Genomic DNA, 23,377 nt, shown 5'->3' with positions numbered 1-23,377 from the left:
TCCAACTTTGACCTCTGCATGAGACACGAATGTTTAGAACAGGTTCAGGTTAAGGATAACTAATACTAATACGACAGTAGTATTGATAGTTTTCTACTCAAGACATATGTCACGTTAAAGTGTGGGTTTACTCAGCAGGTGCTGTCCAGCTCTCAGTGACAGCTGTACGTTCCATGCTGGCGTTAATTCCTGTGACGTTTCCCTCTGATTGTTTTTTGTGTGCAGGCTGGGCGGAGCTCCAAGAGACAGCTGTTCCTGCTGCCAGGTGGGATCGAAAGGCACTTGAAAATCAAGACATGCTCCGTGAGTTGGACTGACTGCGGCTTTTATAAAAACAAATAACAGATGCTGCATTCATGAGAAAACATGATGAAGACTTCTTTATTTCAGGTTGCTTTGGATGCCATTGAGGAGCTTTGCTATGAGATGGGGCTGCAAAGGGCGGAAGCTTTGGATGAATACGCCATCTTTTTGGTCACACACAGAGGTAACAAGGATCTAGCTTGTTATAGCGAAGAACTACAATGCAGACACTCTTGACATAGGGCAATACAGTACACTATATATAAACAGGTAAAAACTGACTGTGTGTGTGTGTCTACATAGGTCAGAATGTCCGTCCCCTTAACAAGCGTGAATACATCCTGGACATAGCAACAGAAGCAGAGCCGGTGGATGCCAACTACAGTCTTTGGTTCAGGAGAGTCATTTGGAGTCTGGCTCTCAAACTTGACAACGAACTCTATGTCACTATGCACTATAATCAGGTAGAGATCGGCTGTATGTTTATACTGTACTCCATACAGTTCTGACAATTCTATCAGTTTCTGACGTTTTGACTAATATTTTTACTGTGTGGCTGCTTTTACAGTAGATGTTACCTCTATTGACCCCATTGCAGCTCCCCCCATAAGCCATGTGAAGTCCAGATCCACTTTCTTCTCTTTTTCACTTCATGGGTTTCTGCAGGGAAACAGTTGAAACATGCATTTGTGTGACAGCAGACTCACTCCAATTAGTCTGAGAAAGAAGATGTGTCTTTCATGTCACAAGCGAGCAGCAACACAGATTGAAATAAACTGTCGTGACTTCTTTCTCTATAATTAGTTATGCTTTAAAGTTCCATCACGCAGGAACTCACATTTGCTGATCTTGATGTTCTTCTTGTGGCTTGTTTTCCGAACAAACGAAAAGACAAATTTGTAGTTTGTAGGTAAAGCAAGCTTTTAAAAATGAAAAACAAATCAAATAAAAAATGTAAATGGACTTGCATTTCTATAGCACTATTCCAGTCTACTGAACGATCAAAGTGCTTTTACAACACTTGTCACATCCACCCATTCACACATACATTCGTACACTGATGGCAGAGGCTGCCATGCAATTCGGGGTTCAGTATCTTGCTCAGGGATTCTGAGGGCAACCTTCCATTTACTGGATGACCCGCTCTACCTCCTGAGCTCATGTCTTTTTATTTTCTCGCAGTTACTTTGTTGCAATTGCTTGTAGTTGAGAACTATTGCTCGACAGCGTTTTCATGCTACTGCCTGCATCTGATTCTATTAATTGGCCAGCCATTTGCTCCTATATTTTTTTATTGCCAACCTTTCACTCACAGGTGGCATTATTTTTATTTAAAAGCACAACAAAATTGGCTCTAACATAAACTCTAACAAAACGTTACTATGTGCCTCTGCTCAAGGTGTTGCCAGACTACCTGAAGGCCTTGCTGAGCGTGGTTCCTCAGGGTAAGGCCAGTGACCAGCATATGCAGCAGATCGCCAGACTGGCTGCCCTACAGCACCGTGCCAAGGACACCATCTACCTGCCTACCCTGTAAATATACACAGAAATACTCTCACAACATTCAGTTTCAACAGGCCAGTGGTTGGACACATCTCAGTACCATGAATACTTGTCAGCATCTCTATAGACAGACACAAATACAAATGCTCACAAAACATGAGCGTGCACATGCATGACAATCACAGGTTCATCCTCACTTTGCGAACACTCTTCCACATTGGCTACTTACACAGAAAACACTAGCTGGCGTGCACATGTATAATATGCAACTGCTGCCTCTCAGGTTTGGTTGTGTGTGTGTTTGTGTTTGTGTGATTTTAGCCGTGAGGTGCAGGAGTGCGTCCCCCCACCATTCTACGGCAAACAGGGTTCACAGCCGTGGCTGAATATGACAACTCAGCACATGCAGCAGGTGCAGCCCTTAAACCCACACCAGGCCCGCGCACAGTTCCTCGGTAAGACCACACCTCTCTGTGAATGTGTGTGTGTGTGTGTGTGTGTGTATATTTCAGAAAGTGATTCACAGTGTGAATGTGTAACAGTAGCCTCTATAGACACCTATAATATTCGTCAATGTCACATCAGTAATTCAATAACCACATTCATATAGTCTCTAATCTGTTAAAGTGACAGTATGTGTGTTTTTTGTCCAGGTCTGGTCAGTGCCTTCCCCATGTTTGGCTCCTCCTTCTTCTACATCCAGAGCTGTAGCTCTGCCTCTATCCAAGCCCCCTGCATCCTTGCTGTAAATCTGAATGGGCTGCACTTTCTTAACAAGGATACTCATGTACGTCACAAACACACAGTCAAATATGCAGTACTTAGTCCACTCAAACAAAGATCCAGTCTGTGTAATGTTGCCTCACATTCCAGGACCAGCTTTTAGAACATGGCAGTGGGCAGCTAAATATGTGTAACAGTATGATGCAGGACATGTACTCATTTAACATTGACCTTTATCTGCAAAAAACATACAGTAACTATTTGAAAACAACGAATTTGGCTCCCTCTGCTGGTTAAGAAGTTTGCTGTCTTCTGTCCATCCTTCCATTTTATTATCTAAATAGAAAAATAAAGAAATATAACATTTTATAGCTATTAAATCTTCTATGTTATATCTTATATGTGATTTTTAATATCTGTTGGTCAGAATATGTGTAGAAGTGTTTATTGTCATGGCTGTTTGCATGTGTATCCATTCATTTATCTAGTTTTGTGTGTAAATGTGTGTGTCATTAGGAGGCCATGGTGCGTTTCCCCTTGAAGGAGGTCCAGTCAACTCGCACCCAGAGACCAACTTCAGGCTCCAGTTATCCATATGTGGAGATTATGATAGGAGACCTGCTCAACCAGCGCATCACACAGCTACAGCTAGAGCAGGTTTGTGTGTGTGTGTTTGTGTGTGTGTGTGTGCGTGTGTGTGTGAGGGAGACGCAGACAGAAAGAGTTGATTTATATGTAATTTTTTTCTGTGCATTTCACTCACTTAAATGCTGTTTCCTCATATTTGTGTGTGTGTGTGTGTGTGTGTGTGTGTGTGTGTGTGTTTTCCAGGGCCTGGAGCTATGCCGAGTCATTGCCATGCACATGGAGAACATGTTGTCCGTCAGAGAAAAGAGACTCACTTTGCCACCAAGTGAAATCACCCTGCTATAGCACAAACATGCACACGCACACACAGATAAATCCCACTTTATGCCTCATTAATGTACTGTAGCTACCTCTATTTTAAAAACAGAATATTTTCGCACGTAAAGGTAATGTTTCTGTAGTATGATGGATGTATTGCGATGATGTTGATGACACAATTCACAAAAACAGGTGTACTGAATTCGGGCTGCTTTTAACAACGATTATCTTCTTCATTAATTTAGTCTATAAAATGTCAACGAAGACGTCAAAATCATAGTTTCCCACAGCCAAAGTTGTCATGTTCAAATGGTGTTTGTTCAACCAACAGTCCCCATAAATGATTAAAATAAGCAAATATTCACTATGTCCATGCAGATCTGTACCTTGCATATAACACATACCACTGAGCTTAATGCATATATGTGTCTATGATGCAATGTATGAGGTAGAACCTGAGAGTAAGACAGGATAAATGTCCTTTCAGAAGGAACTCATTAATGTTTTGACCTTTTAAGCCAAAACTGTTTAAGATCATGCATGCCACAGCTGCTTTATAGGGCCGGGACTATAATGGATAACGCCTCTTTAATTTACTTTAACTTTCCCACTTCAGAAGAATTTTGTGATTTGATCCTATGGCAACATTAAAAAATGCGGTCTTGCACTGAGGGTAGGAACCCCTGCTGTTGTTGGCTCTGTGCAAAGTGCGAAACTGAAACAAATAACTAGCAGATTTAAGTATAAACTTATTGGCCCTGTTACATTAATAGATGCTTGTGGTTTGACATGTTAAATAGTTTTTCCATTGGGCCTGGGCCTACATGCAAGAGTAGCCTACATAAATTATTTGTGCACCCATTAGATTTCTTTTTAAATAAAGTATCATGACCATTTAAAATGAAAAGAAGAAGAAAGCAGCCACAAATTCAATTGATGTTCTTATGTTCCTCCCTGCCCTGAATTTAAGGGAAAGTCATGACAGTGGAAAAATAAGTGGGAAGCACAATTTGTTATCAGCCACATCACATCCCTGAACACTTTGCACTAATTATGCTGATTATTTATACAATGTATATATGTTTTATAAATAGCTATTGTACATAACGAATAATGATGCATGTGACTAATGTTCATTAAAGTTTGTAGCATAAAATATATTGTGTGAATTTGTTATTTTAAAAAAAGGAAATGTATTAACAACACTAACAAACACGTTTACAAGCATGATTCCAAATGCAGCAGAGAGATGTCGATAGAGTAAATCAATAAATACCAAAGATAATATAGAAGACAAAAATAGATAAATACATACACAAATAAATAACAGCAGTGAAAGCAATGGGTTCTTGAGACAGATTGAGGTCAATGAACAGTTTTAACAGTCTGAATTCATGACAAAGGAAATAGAAAGATAAGGAATCATGGTTTTGTTTTCTGAAGTCTGTCTCATTCAAAGATAATTCACCAAATAGCCTGCAATCACAGCATTTAGGATCAGTTCATGTCCTTTCTATGGATGCTAAAATGTTTTCCAAGAAACCTAGAAAACAACCAGCAATTAGCATCATCCCAAGATGTTTTACTATAATTACAGTCGTAAATTATTTACGATTTTTCAACAAAAGAAGGTGAACAAGTTCACTTGCTTTGCCTTTATTAACTCTTACAAGCTATTTACTTTCTGACGGTTTGATTTCCTATAGGGGACTCGCCGTTTATCGCCTTGTATGAGCGGTTGTATGTGGGACGTTCACCCGGTGCGTCCTGTGTTACAAACCCAACACACCCCTCCAGAGCGCTTGGCTGTGTGGGCGTTCCTGTATAATTGCTCGCAGATTTCTTCGCCCTCATTGGTTCACAGCAGCGGGGTCCGTGTGAACCGGGAAGAGGAGGGGGAGCTGTGGTCAAACCCCTCCGCGACCTAAACAGCATCAGGAGGGAGAGAGGGGAGGAGAGCCGCAACCCGCAGCAGCAGCAGCAGCAGCAGCAGCGTCGCAGCCCCGCTCTCAGCCTGCATGGGCTAGCTGGTCGGTTAGCTAGCTTTAGCATCGTCCGACTACGCCGCACCGCCTCTCTCCTGCCGCCGAGAACCCCGGGTTGTTATCTCCGTGTTTTCCTCTCCGTCCCCCCGCCGGTCCTGCCTCCCCTCCCGCCCGACTCCAAGATGATGAAGTTTAGGTTTCGTCGGCAGGGCACCGACCCGCAGAGGGAGAAGATAAAACAGGAGCTGTTCGCCTTCAACAAGGTAAAGTAACGGGACGGAGGAGAGGCAGGGAGACGGAGAGTGAGGCAACCTCCTCTTCTTCTCTCCTCCTCTGCTGCTCCCCAAAACTATCTCCTCTATCTCAAGACGGGACCATGTTTTAAGTCGAGCACTCTGCAGCGTTGCCCCGGCCGCTCCTCTCTGTTGCTGCTTTCTGTTTCCAGCTAGACACAGAAAAGAGCTGTAAACTGCAGCGGAGGGGCGATGGACTCGGACTCTTTGTTGATGTGTGTGTGTTTCTGTTGTTTTCACGGCTCGTTAATTGGCTTTAACCCAAGCGAGGCCCGCGTTCAGAGTGAACGGAGGAAAAACTTCTCCCCGCAGACTCAACATCGCTTTAATTAACCACCAACAACAGATTATGTCAGTGATAGGGATTATCAGGCTTCGCAGTAACGAGATTATTTGTGTTGTGTTGCAGCACTTTGATGCTTCATGTGTGAGTGAGTCGAGTGACCCATATTTCATTCAGATATCGATCAAGATGGCTGTCAGTGTGGTGACAGTTGGACCCCTCTCAGAGGCAGTGTCAGGTTTCATGCTGGCACCTCATCTACACGTACAGTAAACCTCAACTTCCTGAGTTCACATTATCTGAGCTGCATGTTGTCACCTTGACTGGTGGGAGCTGCTGTAACAGTAGTGTCTACATGCTACACTGAGATGCAGGAACCAAGTTGAGCTCTGCTGTGGCCCTGAACCCAGGTTAGGTGAGGCTCCTGTCTGTATGCACACTGTGTCATCACTCAAAAAGTGGAGCAGAGTGTCCCAGGAAGCAGGGCTGACCAAACTTTATGATGTTGAAAGCCACGATTTATCACGCACACTGTGGATGACAAAATGAACCTCGCTCAATACGATTACTAAGAAAGGCATAGCAGATAGTGCAGTGTAAACAGAAAAGAAAGCATAGAACTGCTAAATCTGCAGCCAGAAAACTTGTTTTTCAATCAAATAAGTACTAGAATTGAGTGTTGAGTGTTGCAATTTCACATCATTTTGGACCAGTATTATATATGTATACAAAAGGTTGGAAAAGTTAATGCAGATAATAAATAAACAGCACACAAAATGCTTAATGATACAACTTGCTAAGGAAGTCCACTGGAGATTAACTACAACCATTAGATCTGGGAAAAGCCATTTAGTTAGTTGTGATGCTCTGCGCATTGATTTTACATTTGTTCGTCCTGGACAGGTACTCTGAAATTCAGAGCATCTGTATCTAAACCACTGACGCCAGTAAAGCTAGTATTTCTTTATTGAATAAATTGTTCGCTGAGAGTATTGTAAAAACACACAAACTAGCATGTGATGACAGATCAGCTTGTTCTGGCTTGTAGGGTCGCACTTGTCCTGGTTAATGTTCCCAATAAGGTCCATTCAAAACCTGAGGTTACTTGCGTGTCCCCGGTTCTCTGATGCCACTTTTCCAACAACATGGAAACATTCTGGTTTACCTACCTGATTTTAAACCCTAAACCTGAGAAAGAAATATATTATATATTAAATATAGATATTTATACGTATATATTTATTTTTATCTACAACCTCTTTTTTTAATGTCTTCCTGCAAAACCAGTCGCCCTTGACAAATAAAGTTGAAAGTTGATATAGGTTTTCCTTGACCTCAGTGGGCATGTCATATTCTACAGGTTGTAAAAGAGGATGGAGAAGTCATGCACGTGATAGTCTTCTTCATCTAATTCTTATAGTTAATAGTTGGTCCATGCTTGTTTTTTGGATAAAAACAAATATCTGTTATAACAGAAACAAGCTTGCAGGCAATCAATGCAATCTGTCATCTTTCTGCTACTGTTTACTTCCGTTGTGCATCATGCAACACCCTCTGTTGATGTCGACATCCTTGATCACAGTGTTACTGCTCAAAACTGGTGGAAAGGTGGGCTGGTTTGCTCGATGGTACTAAGATTCTGAGAATCCTGATCAGAACCGGTTCAAGAACCAGAACTAATTTGGTGGAAAAGTTGTATGAGTAGCATTGGTGAGATGTCACATTATGGCCTACATGTTAAAGTGAGTGCTATGAAAGGGAACACATTTTCAAGTTTGAACCTCCGAAGTCTTCACTGCAAGATTTCGGTTGTGTTTGCCATCACTAAGTTGTCAATCTTATGAATATACTTTGTGTTTTAGTATGTGTTTCATTTCTAGAGATGTTATGAGAGATGGCAGAGCAGAAGGGGTTAGAAGGGTGCAAACAAAATAAAGTGGTCTCCTCTGGGAATAGATTGCAAACTCATATTAAAATGTCCATCAGAAGTTCCCAGAGGCCGGTGTGACATATTGAAATTAGAGATGTGTGTGTGTGTGTGTGTGTGTGTGTGTGTGTGTGTTCGGTGTCATACTGTATATGATGAGGAAAACCAGCTAATTCTTATATTTGAGAAGCTGTAAAATGCAAATCTGTGGCATTTTTAGCGTAAAATTATTTTTAAATTAATCAATAATCAAGAGAGTCGTGGATATTTTTTAATCAACTAACCACTGCAGCTCTACATGAAGATTTAAATTTTGAATTTAAGGATATTGGTAAAATGCCTTTGACAGTAGCAACAACGTACAAAGATTTATTGATTAGCTGAAAGAGAATTAATTGCCAACTATTTTGATAATTGATAATAGTTTCAGTCAATTTTAATAGCAAAAATGATTAATTGAATAATTGTGAAAATGATAAACAGATTAATCAATAATGAACTGTCCATGAACTGTTTGTCGCAGTGTGACAACAAGACATGTTCTTATAAGGTTTGGCACCAGCTGCAGCAGCTATCACAGAGGTGGTCTCTCAACAGGAGTGTTACTTTGATGTATGTGTGTGTGTGCGTGTGCGTGTGTGTGCACGTGTGTGATCAGACTGGTACTAAGAAACAAAGAGTTAATGTTTTACATTGTATCTGAGTTCCAAACTAAATAAGTCATTGCCAAATTTCTCGATCAAAGAGGCCGGTCAGAGTTTTTTGGCCACAAAACTTTAAAGACCCCCTCGACCTCTTTAAAGTGGGTTAAGGTATCTACAAAGTTTCTGTTCTGTTTTTCCCTCTGTTGATCTAAATGCTTTCCCAGCTGTCTCGCCTTCTCCCGACATGTGCAGAAGGAATAGCTGTGAATTGATGTTAATCCCATTTAACAAAGTCTGCAGAGCGTTTTAATGAAGCGATGCTGCTGCCATCAGTGTTTTTTAAGAACTTTCCTCTTACTTTATTAAGGGGGTCCTCCCTTTTAGACGCCGCACTGACTGTACAGACACTCTCACACACATACAGAACGTGGTGTTAAAGGAAAAAAATAAATAAATCTGAGTGTTTTTCATTGTCTTCTTTCTTGTGTTATCTGTTAATCTCTCCTCTGTTTGTCTTTCCCACATCTTCGCTCTGTCTGTTTCTCTCTCAGACTGTGGAACATGGCTTTCCTCATCAGCCCAGTGCTTTGGCCTATGACCCCAAGCTGCAACTCATGGCCATCGGGACAAAGTCAGGAGCCATCAAAGTGTATCCTTTTTATTACCAATTTTGATTTGCAACGTCTGTCACAGTAAGGCTAGGCAATAAATTAATTTTTTTGAAATAACCACATTTTTGAAAGTCTTCCATCAGCTTCAGTCCAGTCCACATGTCTAAAAGCTCTAAGTGGTTTACAAATCAAAAATGAGCCGTGAAAAATGGCAAACTGATTGTAAAAATTAAAAACATATCGTCACAGCTGACTATGCGTCTCTCAAAATCTAGCCGACTACGACTTGCAAGACAAAAACTATCAAAGAGAACCCTGAGCAGCGACTGGTAGGATACACAAACAGTTTTTCTCACTTCTGTCTGTTCACATCTTTTGAAGTGCAGCTCTGTTTATCTGTACATCAGCTCTGCAGTGCAGCTACATGCGGAAATCAGTGTTTCATGCACCTGTCGGGCTCTTTAATGTCATGTTATCGAGATTTTGTTTCCTGTGCAGGTTGTACTGCTTCTTTAAACGCCTGTCATTTGTAAAAAAAAAAACGAAAAACAAAAGCATGTCTACACAAAGGGTCCATGCTATTTTTGTGCCTTTTTAAAGCTAATTTAACGGTTTAGTTCATGTCTGTGCTGGTTTTTTCTACGTTGCTGTTGGTTGTCTTGCTCTCACGATGCCCCGTGTGCTTTTATGAATGTTGAGGAAATAACTGATCAGATGTTTCTGCAGCAGAGCTGTTTATATAACAGCACTTCAGCAGGGCAGTGCATTGCTATGTGTGCTGTCTGTCTCTGTGGGTAGTTGCACTGTCTGCAACCCTGAAGTGAAGAAGAGTGATCTGTTGTTCCCATCTAAACTGACAATATTGGAGGAAAGTTTAATCATTTTGTACAATCTGGGTTTTATTTTCATAGTTGTGGCCGTCATTCTTTTGGGTTATAGTAGCATTTTTCTCACACCAGCTACTAAATGTCGGATATTTAGGAATTGGAAGCAAACATTAAAATTATCACCCAAATGCTGTTTACCATTTGCCGCCTGACTTTTGAGACTTACTGGAGTAATAAGCACACAGTTTCACTACGCAATTGATGTTTCAGGTGCACTCACTTTCAGTGTAATTTCTGCTTAAGTGGTTTAGATGATCTGGTCAAAGTGACGGTTTGTTTAACACCTGCATGCGTCAGTCTGACCACTTGTGCTCCTGCCCTATTTTAGGCTGTTGAAGTGCTGTCACCACCTCCAAATCACTGCAATTAACTTGTGAGTAAAATGTAATTGTAGCTATGAAAATGACACTAAGCGAGAAAAACAAAACAACATCATTACATACACTATCAGGCGGATGATTGTTAGAATACCATAGATGCATTTTTGAACTTGCGGCCAGTTGGGAATCTAACCCCCGACCCATGGCAGTGTCAGTGTTTGAGCAACACAGAGTTAGTTGGGACACACTGACTAAAGCTGTACTGGTTTGGCTTGCGAGAAGCATTGCAGCAAAACCATAATTTGGCTTAGAGCGTCAGCATGTCAAAAGTTCCAGCCCGGAGGCTCATGCAGAGCTGTGACATATTATTGATCTTGCTCATCTCTCTATGGCTGCCAACTCTGTCATCTTCACTATGACGATTCTGTGGGTTAATATCAGTCTGTTGCTTCGTCGTTGGGTTGTTTACTGGTCAAGCACCATCATCTTTGGAAAATAAGTACGTTAAGGGTGTTTGTTTTGCATGTTTGCCTCACATGTTTCACGTTTGTCTCGCATGTTTCTTTGACGAGTTGCAGTGGAGAGCATGTAACAGGATTTATCAACACAAACATGCCAGTGTTTATGTTGAGTGTATTCACCGCGACTGTTTATGGTTATTTTAACAGTATGTGCATGTTTATCAGTGTGTGTGAAGGGAGGATGGATGAGGTTGTGTGCAGATGCATTAGACCAGAGAATTGACTCTTTGAGATGCTGCTTTGAGAGATAGAGAGAGAGGGAGAGAGAGAGAGAGAGAGAGAGAGAGAGAGAGGCTGGTGGTGCCAGGCACTTGCACCCCAGAGGGAGATGGATGGAGGGAGAAATGGAGGAGGGGAGAGATGGAGATAAACAGAGGCAGCGAAGACAAGGGAGTGTAAAAGAGATGGAAGAGGGAGGCAAAATAACTCCACTACATGGCTGTACCTATTTGAGCAAAATGACTGATACTGCAAAGCTCAGACGAGTCATCCTGCTTTTTAACAAGGTCCCAGCTGCTGTTGGAATTTCTGGAAAGTCAGCATGTATACCCTCAGAGAATATCTGGGAAGTGTAGCAAGAGTCATGTTGCAGGAAAGAAAAGAAACGCTGTATCTTGTTTTACACTGATTGCATTAGATCAGTCGTTCCTAACCCCTTGAGGTTCTCAAGGTAGCGCAGGTTGGGTTTTAATTAAAGGGTTTAGAAAGAACGTAATAAAGAATTCACACAAATGATGGTAAATGTTTTAATTTTCTCAGTTTTTCTGTTAGAAACCATTCAGATAAAACAGTTTGACAGGTAAAAACGTGTTTGTTGAGCTTCTCGTAACACCTGACAAAGTGTTGTCAGTAGATGTTGCTTTATTTGTCAGGAGGCTGAAGATCCAAAAGGTCCGAATGACTGCGTTAGATCACCTTTTAGCTGGTTTAATGCACATCACAAAAAGCAAAATTGAGTGTTAACCATTTTTAAAACAACACAAACCAGGTAGAAGGAGTGATCTTAATTCATGATTATTTTCAAATCCTCACATTTGAAATGCTGGTACCAGAGAAAATGGCGCTGGACAAATTCCAGAAAAAGGACTGAAATGATCGATCAGTTATCAAAATAGCTGCAGGTTATTTGTCTTTTGATTGACTGATGGATTCATCTTTTCAGCTGTAACGTCAGGGCTCTGAGGAAGGCTCAGTTTTGTCCTGAAAATCAAGTTTGGTTAAAAAAAGATAGTCTTCATTTTCTGTGTCCCCATTTCCTGATAATCTCACAGACTCACTGACTTGGGTTTGACCCGGACATGCCTGCCAGCATACCTGCCTAGTACTGTAGTACACACACACTCCCAGGTTGTAATGCCAGATGTGCGGTTTGACTCTCACACACACTGACGCCTGAGCAGCTCAGGAGTAAAGACTGCACAGAAAGTTCGGTCGATCAGAGTTTATTGACTCAATTACAAGGATGGAGTGGAAAATTGCAAAATTTGTGGAGTTTTTTCTCTTGTTTGAACTTCTGTTCTCCATCCTGGCATGATCTCTCCTCTTGTTCACATGCGCGCTTGTTCAGCCTCTTGCTCAAGTTTCTCACTTGTTCTCTCCTTTTTCCTCCCTCTCTCCCTCACTCTCTGCGTGTTTAGAAAGGCAGAGTCATATTACGCCCTGAGAGTTTCTGCAATCGACCACAGACTGGGGCTCAGCAGAGGGAAGGGGACAATGTGGTGTGGACTTTTTTGTGTGTGTGTATGTCAAGAGAGATCATGTGTGGGGGTGGTGAGCCGATTCTTGGGGAGTCTGTCTCCTGTTGAAGAATGCATGTTGGGCTGCCCTGGGTTAACCCTCCGTGTGTGTGTGTGTGTGTGTATATGTGTGTGTGTGTGTGTGTGTGTGTGTGTGTGTATTGGGTGAGTAAGAGCTTTGTTGCTGAGTCTAGTCTTAATAAAGGAAGCTTTTGAATCGGTTTCCAAGACAACCAGCACAGTTGCTGGGGATGAGAAGTGCTCGCAGACTGAAGGGTATTAAAAGTCTGCAGCTCAGCACGTCACACACCAGTTTATTGGTAGAAATACATCAGTTATGGGTAAAAAAGTCAGAAAATACTGCGCCACAGTATCACTGTACCAGTATGAAACTGTGGGCTGTGACCTTATCTGGACAATCCAGTACGTGCTGAACCACACTGAAACTTTGTGACCGTTCAGTATTGACAATCCTGCAGCCTGAGGACAAGCTAATATTTACACACACGCACACAACAGAGCTTTGATGTGTGTGTGTGTGTGTGTGGGTGTGCTCCTCCAGCTGTCATCTCTCCCTCTGTCTGTCTGACATCCTGTCGGTCACACATATATACACACACACACACACACACACACACACACACACACACACACACACACACACACACACACACACACACACACACACACACACGCACACACACACGCTGCGTCATTGGATCTTGTTTCTTTTCCTGGCATTTCTTCATATTTAGAAGTAGGTGACCAGCATTGTTTGCTGATGTCACAGGGTTGCGGCTTGACTTTGTGTACGGGAATTCATTGTTTTAACACTGTGAGTCATCCGCTTTTGCAAGACATAGTGGAGACATGTATCACATTGGACATAAACCAAAATAATTTTTTCATTTCCTTACTTTCTGTTGTGTAAACCCACTATAAAGCAACCCTTTTGTTTTTGCCCTGCTGTTTTGAAGCCTTGAGTTTGCCATTATGGCCGCTGCCAATTTGTTTTTTGGGAGTCTAATAGTGACTGTGTTTAGTAGAGAAGGTGGCGCTTAGATGCTGTGGTAGCGACTTGACAATCACAATGTAGCCACGCCCTAAAGCATACCCAGCCTTATTGTCTTTTTTCTACTAAATGGGGCCATAATTTACAATATGAACATCATGCTGTGCTGAAGAAGACTTGAAACTAGCGATTGACACCATAAACTCATTAGTAAGCTGTTTACTGAGGTATTAAATCAAGTAAGAAGTAGGGTCGTTTTTCTCATAAGCTTATATACAATTTGACTTCTTTTTGAAACCAGTGGAGTTACCGCCTGCTGACCTTTTTTAAGAATGAAGGTTTAAGCCACTTCTGCATTGCCTTCACTTTTCAGATCCAGAAGCTCCATCCATATTTTATGCTTCCTACACATTGTGGCATGAGACGTGGACACTGACAGCTGTTTAAGCTCAATGTGAAGGAATCCTGACGTGTTAATCCATCCAGTAAATTCCCCATGTGCTTGTTTGTGCCACAAAACTTCCTTTTAATTGTTACACAGCTCCAGATTTTCCTGCCCCTTTTTATTGCCTGCTTTTTATTTGTACCATGTCCCATTAATTTGTTTTCATGCTTTGCTGCACAGACTGTGGTTTGTGTAATTTGTGGAGAAAATACTATGTTATGTAACCTGTGTTCTTTTTAGGCGTTTGCGTTTAACAAATCAATAAGTTGAAGATGCAGACTCCCTTTAACATTCTTCCCACCCATCACCTCCTCCTCCCTCTCACCCACACACTGCCTACTCTCTGCTAACTGTCATTACTTTCTACCATATAGAGTATAGCACTTTTTCTCTTACAGCTCACTGTCTTTGCTCTTTTTCTCCTCCCATCATGTCTCTTTTTGCATCGTTTCCTTCCCACCACCATCTCTCTGTCTCTTTTTGTCACTCAGTTGATTGACTATAACTTGTTCCTCATTGATATTCCTGAAGAATGGCAGGACATTTAAAATCCCCCCCCCCCCCCCCCCCCCCGTTCTGCTTCCTCTGTCTCACTCAACCTCTCCACCCTCCTCTATCCTCGTCTTTGGTCTGTGCCGATCCTCCTCACCCCCCACACCTTTACAGATGAATGGACACACACACACACTCTCTCATCCAGTTGGCAACAAGTTGGAGGGGCCTGTCTGTAGCGATAAAGGGTGTGTGGTCTCACCGAGTGGAACAGAGTGCAGGAGCGAAAAAGAAAACATTTACCCGAACTGACAGATCAAAGTTGTGTAAAAACAATCAATCCCTGAAAAGCTGAATTAGTAGGGACGGGTGAATGAATTAAAGTGAAGAAGAGAGAGAGAAGAAAGAGTGGTGCGTAATGGTGGTGTGTGCTAGTTTTGTATTTGCCAGCTGTATCTTCAAAAATATAATGCTATTGCCAGAATACTTCCCAACTCTATTGGCAATGGATAATAATAAGCCTATTAAGCTAATCTTAAAGCAAATTAATGTACTTGACAGGGACTTTGACTCAAGTAAAAGAAGTTTTGCTAGGATCTACCTTCATCATAAGCTGACATGCCAGATGGTATGTTACACAGAACCATCTGGGAAGAAACTGTTTGGAAAAGGGCAGGCACTTTCAAAAAGTACTCTGCAGGTAACTGGACTAACCTGTCATCGTCTATCACGAGCTAACTTCAAACTATTGGATCAACAGTAAGAGAAACTCTTACCAATGTCAGACAGGGGAAGACCGAAAATAACTTTTCCATCAAGAAAAGAAACAAACAGCCGCTTCTCTTGTTGGTTGTCACATCTAAACCACACCTGAAGCTGCCAGTAGTAGGATGCTGATTGTTCCGAACCACTGTGGTTTGTTAGCACGTTAGCATGCTAATATTTGTATAAACAGGGGTGTCGAACAAATTCTACTTTTGACTTGAAGATGCTGCTCCAACGTTAACAAATCAACAAGTCGTCAAGTGATTACAATTCACATGAGAGGCACTTGATTTCAGGGTGGTGCTAGAGGAAAAATCATTGAAGTCAGTAGGATTCGTCCTCTGGGGATCATGAATGTTTGTAGTGTTGTAGATAAACTTTGTTTAACCTGTTTTGTTGCTGATTTGACAGTAAAGCATGTCCGCTGCCGTGTCAGGGGGAGCGTGTGCACCAAGTGAGTGGGACAAGAGAGGGGAGGTGTGGGAGGTGGAGAGGTACTAGCTGAGGCAGTGGATGCAAATGAGACAGGATTGTTTCTCTAGTGGGTGGGTGGAGTTGTTTGGCTTGTCTTGCTGTAGACTGCCTTTTGCCAGACGTCTGAGGAGTTTGTGATTGTGTGTGTGTGTGTTGCTATGTGTGTAGGGAAGAAAGGGAGTTGAAGAAATTGCATGCAAATTATGCCTCCAGAAGTTTGGAAGTAAAACAATTAGTTGGCTGAACGCTGACTGAAGTTTTCTTTTTAACTTTTCTGAATTTTTTGCTGGCATAGATGGTCTTATTCTCCTTTCTGTGTGTGGTCAACTTGCACATTCATCCTTGGGTCTAGCGATCCGTGCTTCCTGTCCATCCCTATCTTCTGTCGTGTGTGTGTGTGTGTGTGTGTGTGTGTGTGTGTGTGTGTGTGTGTGTGTTAGAGGGTGTGCTGGCTGTTGTCTGTGTGTCCGCATGGAGGACAATGCCTTCTGTTTGTCTGTATTCAGACCGTGAAATCGCTTTATCCCTGCTAACGCTCTCTCTCTGCATCACCGGGCAATCGCACTGTGTGTGTGTGTGAGGAAGAGACAGTGATTCAGTGATTATGAGTTACTGTAGGCCTCCATTGTGTGCACTTTCAGGGTTCTCTGTTGAGCAATCCGGCAAATCTTTGCTCGCTCCACTCCCAGCACGCAGGCTGATGACTGGTTTCTTTGCACTGATCAGCACAGTTAAACCAGTACGTCATTCAACAGGTTGCTCAAAGTTTGAAGTCTACCATGTTGAATTCTTTTTCCTGAACCTTTTGATGTAACTCTAAGACCAATTATACACAGCTTTTAGTGTCTCTTCAGCTTGTCTCTCTGCTTTTTATGAGTTTCTGTGGTTTATTTTATGAAGGCATTCAATTTCATATCCAAATTGGATTGCGGCGGCCTTTGAATAACTGCTTTGAGTCAGTGTTTCCAGCTCTACCCAGTATTGACTTGATTGGTTTTACACCCTTGTGTACGTGTCTGTGTTTGGATTGTGGGAGAAGCCTCTGATCTTCCTGTCGAGGCATCCTGAGAATTTGCAGCAGCTCCTTTCATCTCTCTCTCTCTCTTTTTTTTTTATCCACATGTCTTAGATCGAAGAATAATCTTTATGTGGCATGTTTTGAAATGGCAGATTCATCAGCCCTTGATGTTTATCACAAGTGTAATCTGAATAAGAGTTTTTAGTCACTCTGGCGGCATGGCTCCAGGAATGGTAATGTCGGTTGGTCCACTGCTTTGATCCAGACTGAAATGTCTTAACAACTATTGGATGGATTACAGTGAAATTTAGTACACACATTCGTGTCCTACTCAGGATGAATTGTACTTTGGTGATCTGCTGACTTTTCCTCCAAATATATGCAAATCTAATGACCTTCCCATCATCCTTAGCTATACTTTGTACTAGTGCTATTTAGGAAAACATTGGAGTTGCAACGATTAGGGCATCCAAAGAAAAATTAGCTGCCAACTATTCTGTTAAGCAATTAATTATTCAAGTAATTTTTCAGGCAAAATGTTAAACATTTGCTGATTTCAGCTTCTTAAATTAAAGGATTTTCTGTCTTTTCTTTGTCATTTAGGATAGTAAATGAAGAGTCTAACCCTAACAATTTGATACATCACTTTGGGCTCTGATGATGAGCATTTTTCAATTTAATTGTGAAAATGATTGCATATTAACCAAGAGAAATAAAGAGAATAATCGTAAATGGCAGCCCCAGAGAGCATACTAACATGCTAAATTAACGTTTGGTAAGACTGTGACTGCATGTGTGTGTATTCATGTGAATTTAACTTCTCAACACATTTGTGTATCTGTATTTAGCACAACAGCCTGGCTGCTGCAGAGGGAGGGAGGGTGACACATTTATTATCTGCCCACTTCTATTGAGGGCTTGTAATATTGGCCAATGAGCAGATCCCATGGGGGGAGGGATTACTCACAAACATATACACACATTTATAATGAGGTTACAGCTAGAGGGACTTCATCTACAGATGTCCCTAGTGAGGAGGTGATGACATCATCACCGGGAATCCCTCTACCAGCTGTCCTCTGACATCACCAGGACCAGGAAGTGTGTGTGTGATCTGTGAATCATGTGCCACAGTTGAGCTTTTTTTCCAGTCTTGATCACACTCTCTTTGTTTGTCCCTCCTCATAGCAGTAATAACCTCTGTTGTGCTTTACAGTACTTCTGCTGCCTGTCGGACACATTTACTTGGTGTTGTGATGAATGACAAGGTTTGAAACTGGATATGGTAGCAGCCTGTCAGAGGTACTACAGACCAGCCAAGTGTCAAGGCTCTGACACAGTCTCAAATAGTCATTAGTGGTTGTATTTTTTTTCTCCGTGAACTGACAGCTTTCTGTGCAGTCTTATTTTGCACAGCCAGCTTAAATTTGTGTGAGATGACGTGCAGATTTGTGTGACGAATGAGCTGTGGTCATCGTCACATACCTGGGATACACACGCAAACCACTGCCGTCCATCTGTCTTATACAACTGTGGAACTCTGATTTTGTCTTCTGACAGTTTTCTCACAGCAGTCACAACTGTTTTCATCTCTGTTTCATCACCTTTCCTGCATAGATGTATTTTTTACTCAGTTTGCCAGCCTTCCTTTGCTCACCCAGTCTGCTTTTAACACAGCTGTTTGACACATTTTGCAGTTGCATGTTCACTCTCACTTCAACATTATTACTTTGGTTGCATGACACAGTGCTTTCTTGCTGAAAGAAGGCCCTGACACACTGACAATGCCCAACGGGCTGACGTCAGGGCTGTTGGTCACCATCTGTGTAATCTGTGACCAGTTGGTGCGTTGTTTCTTGAAGCGTTGGCATTGTACAGCCCTTGTTGGCAGCGATTGAGCCTGTAAGATGAGGTGTACCTTTAGCTATCCCCCGTAAGAGAAATTCAGTTGAAAGTATTTATGTGGAGCCCATAACCCGCCCATAGCTGCTCCCGAGCTTTTCTGCGGCAGCTCGTTGGTGAGAGAAATCACTCTGATTGGCTGTCCAGGTAAGTGGACCAGTGCACAAAAAGAGAGAGGGAAAGCCTCTTGAGCCCAAGGATTTCAGATTTATGAATTACCCCTAGCATCATATACTGCGTAATAACATCTAAAAAAATTGATTTTCAAATCTGCAGGCATGGGACAACATATATCTTTTATGAGCCCATATCAGCTGATAATATCAGCCAACGGATATATCGGTCCGGCTCTACATATAACCTCACAAAATGATGCAAATTGGCATTTTTGCTCTTCTGTTTTTGTTAGTATTAAACAAATTATATATAATTTGTTAAAATAGTGATCTTGTTGCTCATAGGCAGATTACGAAACCTTTTGGACAGAGCCAGGCCAGCTGTTTCCATCTGTTTCCAATATTTATGCTAAGCTAACCAGCTGCTGGCTGTAGCTTCAAATTAACCATTCAAATATCAGAGTGTCATCAATCTTTTCATCTTACACTCTGCAAGGAATTGAATAATTTTATTTCCGAAAATGTCAAACTATTCCTTTAAGGGAGTAGGAGACTGTATATGTATCTTTAATTGTGCTTTTCTCAGTTCTTCTCTCACATAAACTCTGTCCTGGTCTTTCTGCCTCTTTGTCTCTGGACTGGTGGTTCATGACCCATGAGTGAATGTTCCCCTCACACCTCCACCTCCAGCTGTCTGAGGCATGTGTTATTGCAGCGAATAAAACCCAGGGACAGGAAGTGACAACACTAAAGGAATGCTAGTATAACACTCCGCCGGGCCTCTGGGGAATTAGGATAGGGAGGGAGCGAGAAAGGAGGGATTTATGCTGGGAGAAGAAAGAGGAGGGCAGGTACCTTTTTTTTCTGAGCCTGAGAATGGGAGTAGAGCTGAGAGGAGTTAGAAGAAGACGGTTACCAAGAATTGAAGGAGGGAGAAAGGAGACGGCAGAGGAATGTTGGTATTAAAAGTCCACTGGACCCCCACAGGGAAAACGAGTGGTTTAAGGCAGAGATGGGAAAGATGTTTAGAGCAGAGAAACAAATTGTAATGACCTTTCCTGTAATCAAAGAGCTGGTGAAGTAGAGGGTTAAAGAAAGTGAAGAATTACTGATAGATCATTTGTTTCTTGAATAGAACAGATGGGAGAGAAAGGAGGAGAATAGAGATGAAGATATTGAATTTGTACAGTTCTTCCTGGGCATGCAGTGAACAGGAAAGAAAAGACCTGTGCCAGTCAAGTAAAGATATGTATAATAGGAATGAAAAGAGGAGGATATTAAATGTATCTTGTTATAATATGTATCTTATCTCAGAAAAAAAGGATGGATAATAAAAAACAATGGTGGTAGGAATACAGAAAACCAGATCAACTGCAAACATGAGAACTCCCCAGATTTCCTCTTATTTTTCTGTATTTTTAATCCACATTCCTACAGGCTTATGTAAGCAGTATTTAAGTGTGTCAGTATTGCTCACGTGTGTGTGTGTGTGTGTGTGTGTGTGTGTGTGTGTGTGTGTGTGTGTGTGTGTGTGTGTGTGTGTGTGTGTGTGTGTGTGTGTGTGTGTGTGTGTGTGTGTGTGTGTGTGTGTGTGTGTGTGTGTGTGTGTGTGTGTGTGTGTGCTAATTTGCAGTTTAGACCAATTTAGCCTAGTCCTGTCCATGGCGTCTTGAGTATAGCTTTTATTTTATCAGCTCTAGCTTCATTTACTGGACTATAAAGATAGGACTCTGTGTAGATTGTCACTGATTACGCACACAAACGCACACATACAGAGTGGTGGTTTTGGGCATCTGCGTCATCTGGTGTTGGTAATTGCTATAAGCTTTGTTATAGCGTTCTAATTTCTCCCTTACTATTACACTTAACCAGAGTGTTTCTTCTGGTTTACAGCTCAGAATCGCTAGTTTAACTGTTCATGGTGTTGCACTCTGTCCTCCCAGTCACACATTTTAATTCAATATTTCAATTATTATATGGTTATCATGATATGAGTATATATCATCTTAGATTTAGATATTGTTATATATGGCATAAGTGTTGGCTTTTTCTGGTTTGAAAGGCTGCATTGCATTTTCTGACATTCAGTCTTGTTCGTCCATGTGTTGTTAGACTGTACATGAAATGACACTCAGTGGGAAAAACTGTAGTTGTACTACTGAGTACATCTTTCATACCTCCCTCCACGCTCTACACACAGGGCCCAATGTGTTACCCTTACCTCAAATCTCTTGGACTGTATCTTGCATAATGTAAATACTCTTTAAATAATAGTGTGAGCTTTTGCACATTCCTTGGCCAATATTTTCCTCATTCCTGCATAAAACTGTACATCTCTTGCATTTAAATATATATGTTTTTCATGTGGTGTTCTGTTTTTTGTTTATGCTTCTTGACTTTCTGTATTTGCTATGATATTTTTTTATACTTTCTTGTATGGTGTTTATTATTATGCACTCATATACCAAGGCCAACTACTCTTGCAGCGTAGAAGTGGTTAGACTAAATTATTGCAAAAAAAATAAGCATTATATAGACAAGAATAAGTCCCTGCTATATTTGTTTGGTTCTGCCATATGGCACATGTTCCACTGGTGGTATGCTGGCTGTGGAATCTTGTCATTGTACACTGTAAAAGTTTGCTTTGTTATGAATTTCCTTGACGGGACCCTCGCAGCTACGGGGCCCCCGGTGTGGAATTCACAGGACTACACAGAGACACCACTGCTGTCACACAGATCCACTTCCTGCCTGGACAGGTGAGCTCCATACCACTTATTTTCTGATTGGAAAGACTGTTATGAGAGTGATGTTGTGATGCTGATGTTTGCCTCGCTCTGTGATAGGGCCGCCTCCTGTCCCTGCTGGACGACAACACGATTTACCTGTGGGAGCTGGTGGCTGGCCCCCCAAGAGAGGTGGGCGGGGTTAAGAAAGAGGGCCTGGTCTGTCTACAGGAAGTGAGCAGCTACAGCCTCCCAGGACGACCTGGCATTGAGAGCTGCAGGTATATTAGAGCCTGTTAATACTGTTTTTAGATCTTCATTTTTTCCTTCAAAGTGACTCTTCCCTCTCTTCTTCTTCTTCTTCTCAGTGCCACTCGGGTGACTGTCCTCCTCTTGCTGAGGTCATGTGACCTGCTCTGCATTGGAACAGAGGGAGGGGGCGTGTACTTCCTGGAGTTGCCCCGCCTCACGTTGAAAGACAGCCAGACGCTGCTCCAGGATCAGATCACGCAAAGGTGAGGCTGTCTTGTAAATGACTTCACAGAAAGCAAGGCTCAACTTATGAATAGAAAAGTCATGTGTAGTTTCTCCCTTTTTCTGCCTAAAACTCTCTTCTTGACTCTTCTACCCTCCTCTCTATCCTTCACAGTATGTCTTCCTTTAAACATTAAACACTCCAGTTTCCTCCACTCACAGCTCCAGCTGAGCAGGTCGGGCACACACATTCATGAAGGAATAAATATCCCTCTTGACCCCGGCAGCAGCAGCAGCAGGCATGTCAGGGTCATGTGGTTCAGGGACCATGAGAACGGTCAAATCTCTTGACCAGTGTTTGGAGAGTAGAGGAAAGACAGCAAGAGACATCACGTACTGTGAAACAGAAAAATGATATTCTCAGTGCAGTTTGTTAAATCACAATAAATAATACAAGTTTTTGGATTTGGTGAGTGTGAGTAGTGCTGAATCGGATGAAGATAATGGTGCTATTAACTGAAAATTGGCACAAAAAGCATTAGATATGTACAATAAATCTAGGGAAGAATTTGAACAGATGTTTTTGGGAGGAAAAAACGGGTGGATACAATAAAATACAGTGCAGTACAAGGCAGTAAATATCGGTGAAGTTGACCTTAAAAAGCAGCAGTGTCCTTGCCTCTTTTCTGCCGTTGCGTCGCCAACTCGCTTGCAAAAATATTGACTTCATTTTAGGGATCTGAAAACCTATTTTCTCGATCAGATTCTTACTTAACGTGATGGGGAGTTACGGCAGTTTTGGTTCTTTCACATGAGAGATTTCTGTAGGATATTTATGTTTTCATCTGCTCTCGCTAGTGTGAAGTGGGCGGGGCTGAGTTGCATAGTTCAAGTTCATGCCACATACCTCTGTGCACCAGGATTTAGCAACATTTGATTAAAAATATGGTGATCGATATCAGGCTGCTTGTTTCTGCTGCCGAACCACCGTCAGTCAAATCTGATCAATCCACACCCACACAGTCCTGAAGTAGTAAGAGTTTTAAACTCTTAATGAATAAGAGCTGATTATGTTTTTTCTCCTTCAAACATTGCCTTTTAAAATGTTTCTTGTTTAGGAATGAACATTGAATGTAATTAAGGCAAGGCTTTATTATAGAACCATTCAAAGCAATTCAAAGTGCATAGAAATAGAAATACACAAAAACATTTAAAAGGACAGTAAAACAAAACCAGAAACAAGCAAATAGATTGAGATTGTATATGTTGAGATTCAAAAGAAATATATTTTAGAAAACAATAATTAACACA

General features: G+C 41.7%; 2 protein-coding genes across 2 annotated transcripts in view; both read left to right on the top strand.

Moving 5' to 3' along the window:
- The window catches only part of myo15aa (myosin XVAa), a 33,256-nt gene extending 29,794 nt beyond the window's left edge, over positions 1 to 3,462 (top strand). Inside the window, exons 57-64 of the mRNA XM_073494096.1 lie at positions 226 to 303; positions 391 to 487; positions 607 to 767; positions 1,703 to 1,836; positions 2,128 to 2,261; positions 2,460 to 2,593; positions 3,046 to 3,186; positions 3,361 to 3,462. Of these exons, the coding sequence (XP_073350197.1) occupies positions 226 to 303; positions 391 to 487; positions 607 to 767; positions 1,703 to 1,836; positions 2,128 to 2,261; positions 2,460 to 2,593; positions 3,046 to 3,186; positions 3,361 to 3,462 (981 nt within the window). The remainder of the gene's footprint in view (positions 1 to 225; positions 304 to 390; positions 488 to 606; positions 768 to 1,702; positions 1,837 to 2,127; positions 2,262 to 2,459; positions 2,594 to 3,045; positions 3,187 to 3,360) is intronic.
- A 1,916-nt stretch (positions 3,463 to 5,378) lies between these two features.
- Positions 5,379 to 23,377, top strand: part of llgl1 (LLGL scribble cell polarity complex component 1) — a 36,006-nt gene continuing 18,007 nt past the window's right edge. The window contains exons 1-5 of the mRNA XM_073493987.1: positions 5,379 to 5,683; positions 9,119 to 9,216; positions 21,544 to 21,625; positions 21,713 to 21,873; positions 21,961 to 22,107. Of these exons, the coding sequence (XP_073350088.1) occupies positions 5,603 to 5,683; positions 9,119 to 9,216; positions 21,544 to 21,625; positions 21,713 to 21,873; positions 21,961 to 22,107 (569 nt within the window). The 5' untranslated portion in view covers positions 5,379 to 5,602. The remainder of the gene's footprint in view (positions 5,684 to 9,118; positions 9,217 to 21,543; positions 21,626 to 21,712; positions 21,874 to 21,960; positions 22,108 to 23,377) is intronic.

The sequence above is a fragment of the Pagrus major genome, chromosome 23 (genome assembly GCF_040436345.1).
Source record: "Pagrus major chromosome 23, Pma_NU_1.0".
In the NCBI taxonomy this organism is placed as follows: domain Eukaryota; kingdom Metazoa; phylum Chordata; class Actinopteri; order Spariformes; family Sparidae; genus Pagrus; species Pagrus major.
This window is presented reverse-complemented; position numbering and strand designations above follow the sequence as displayed.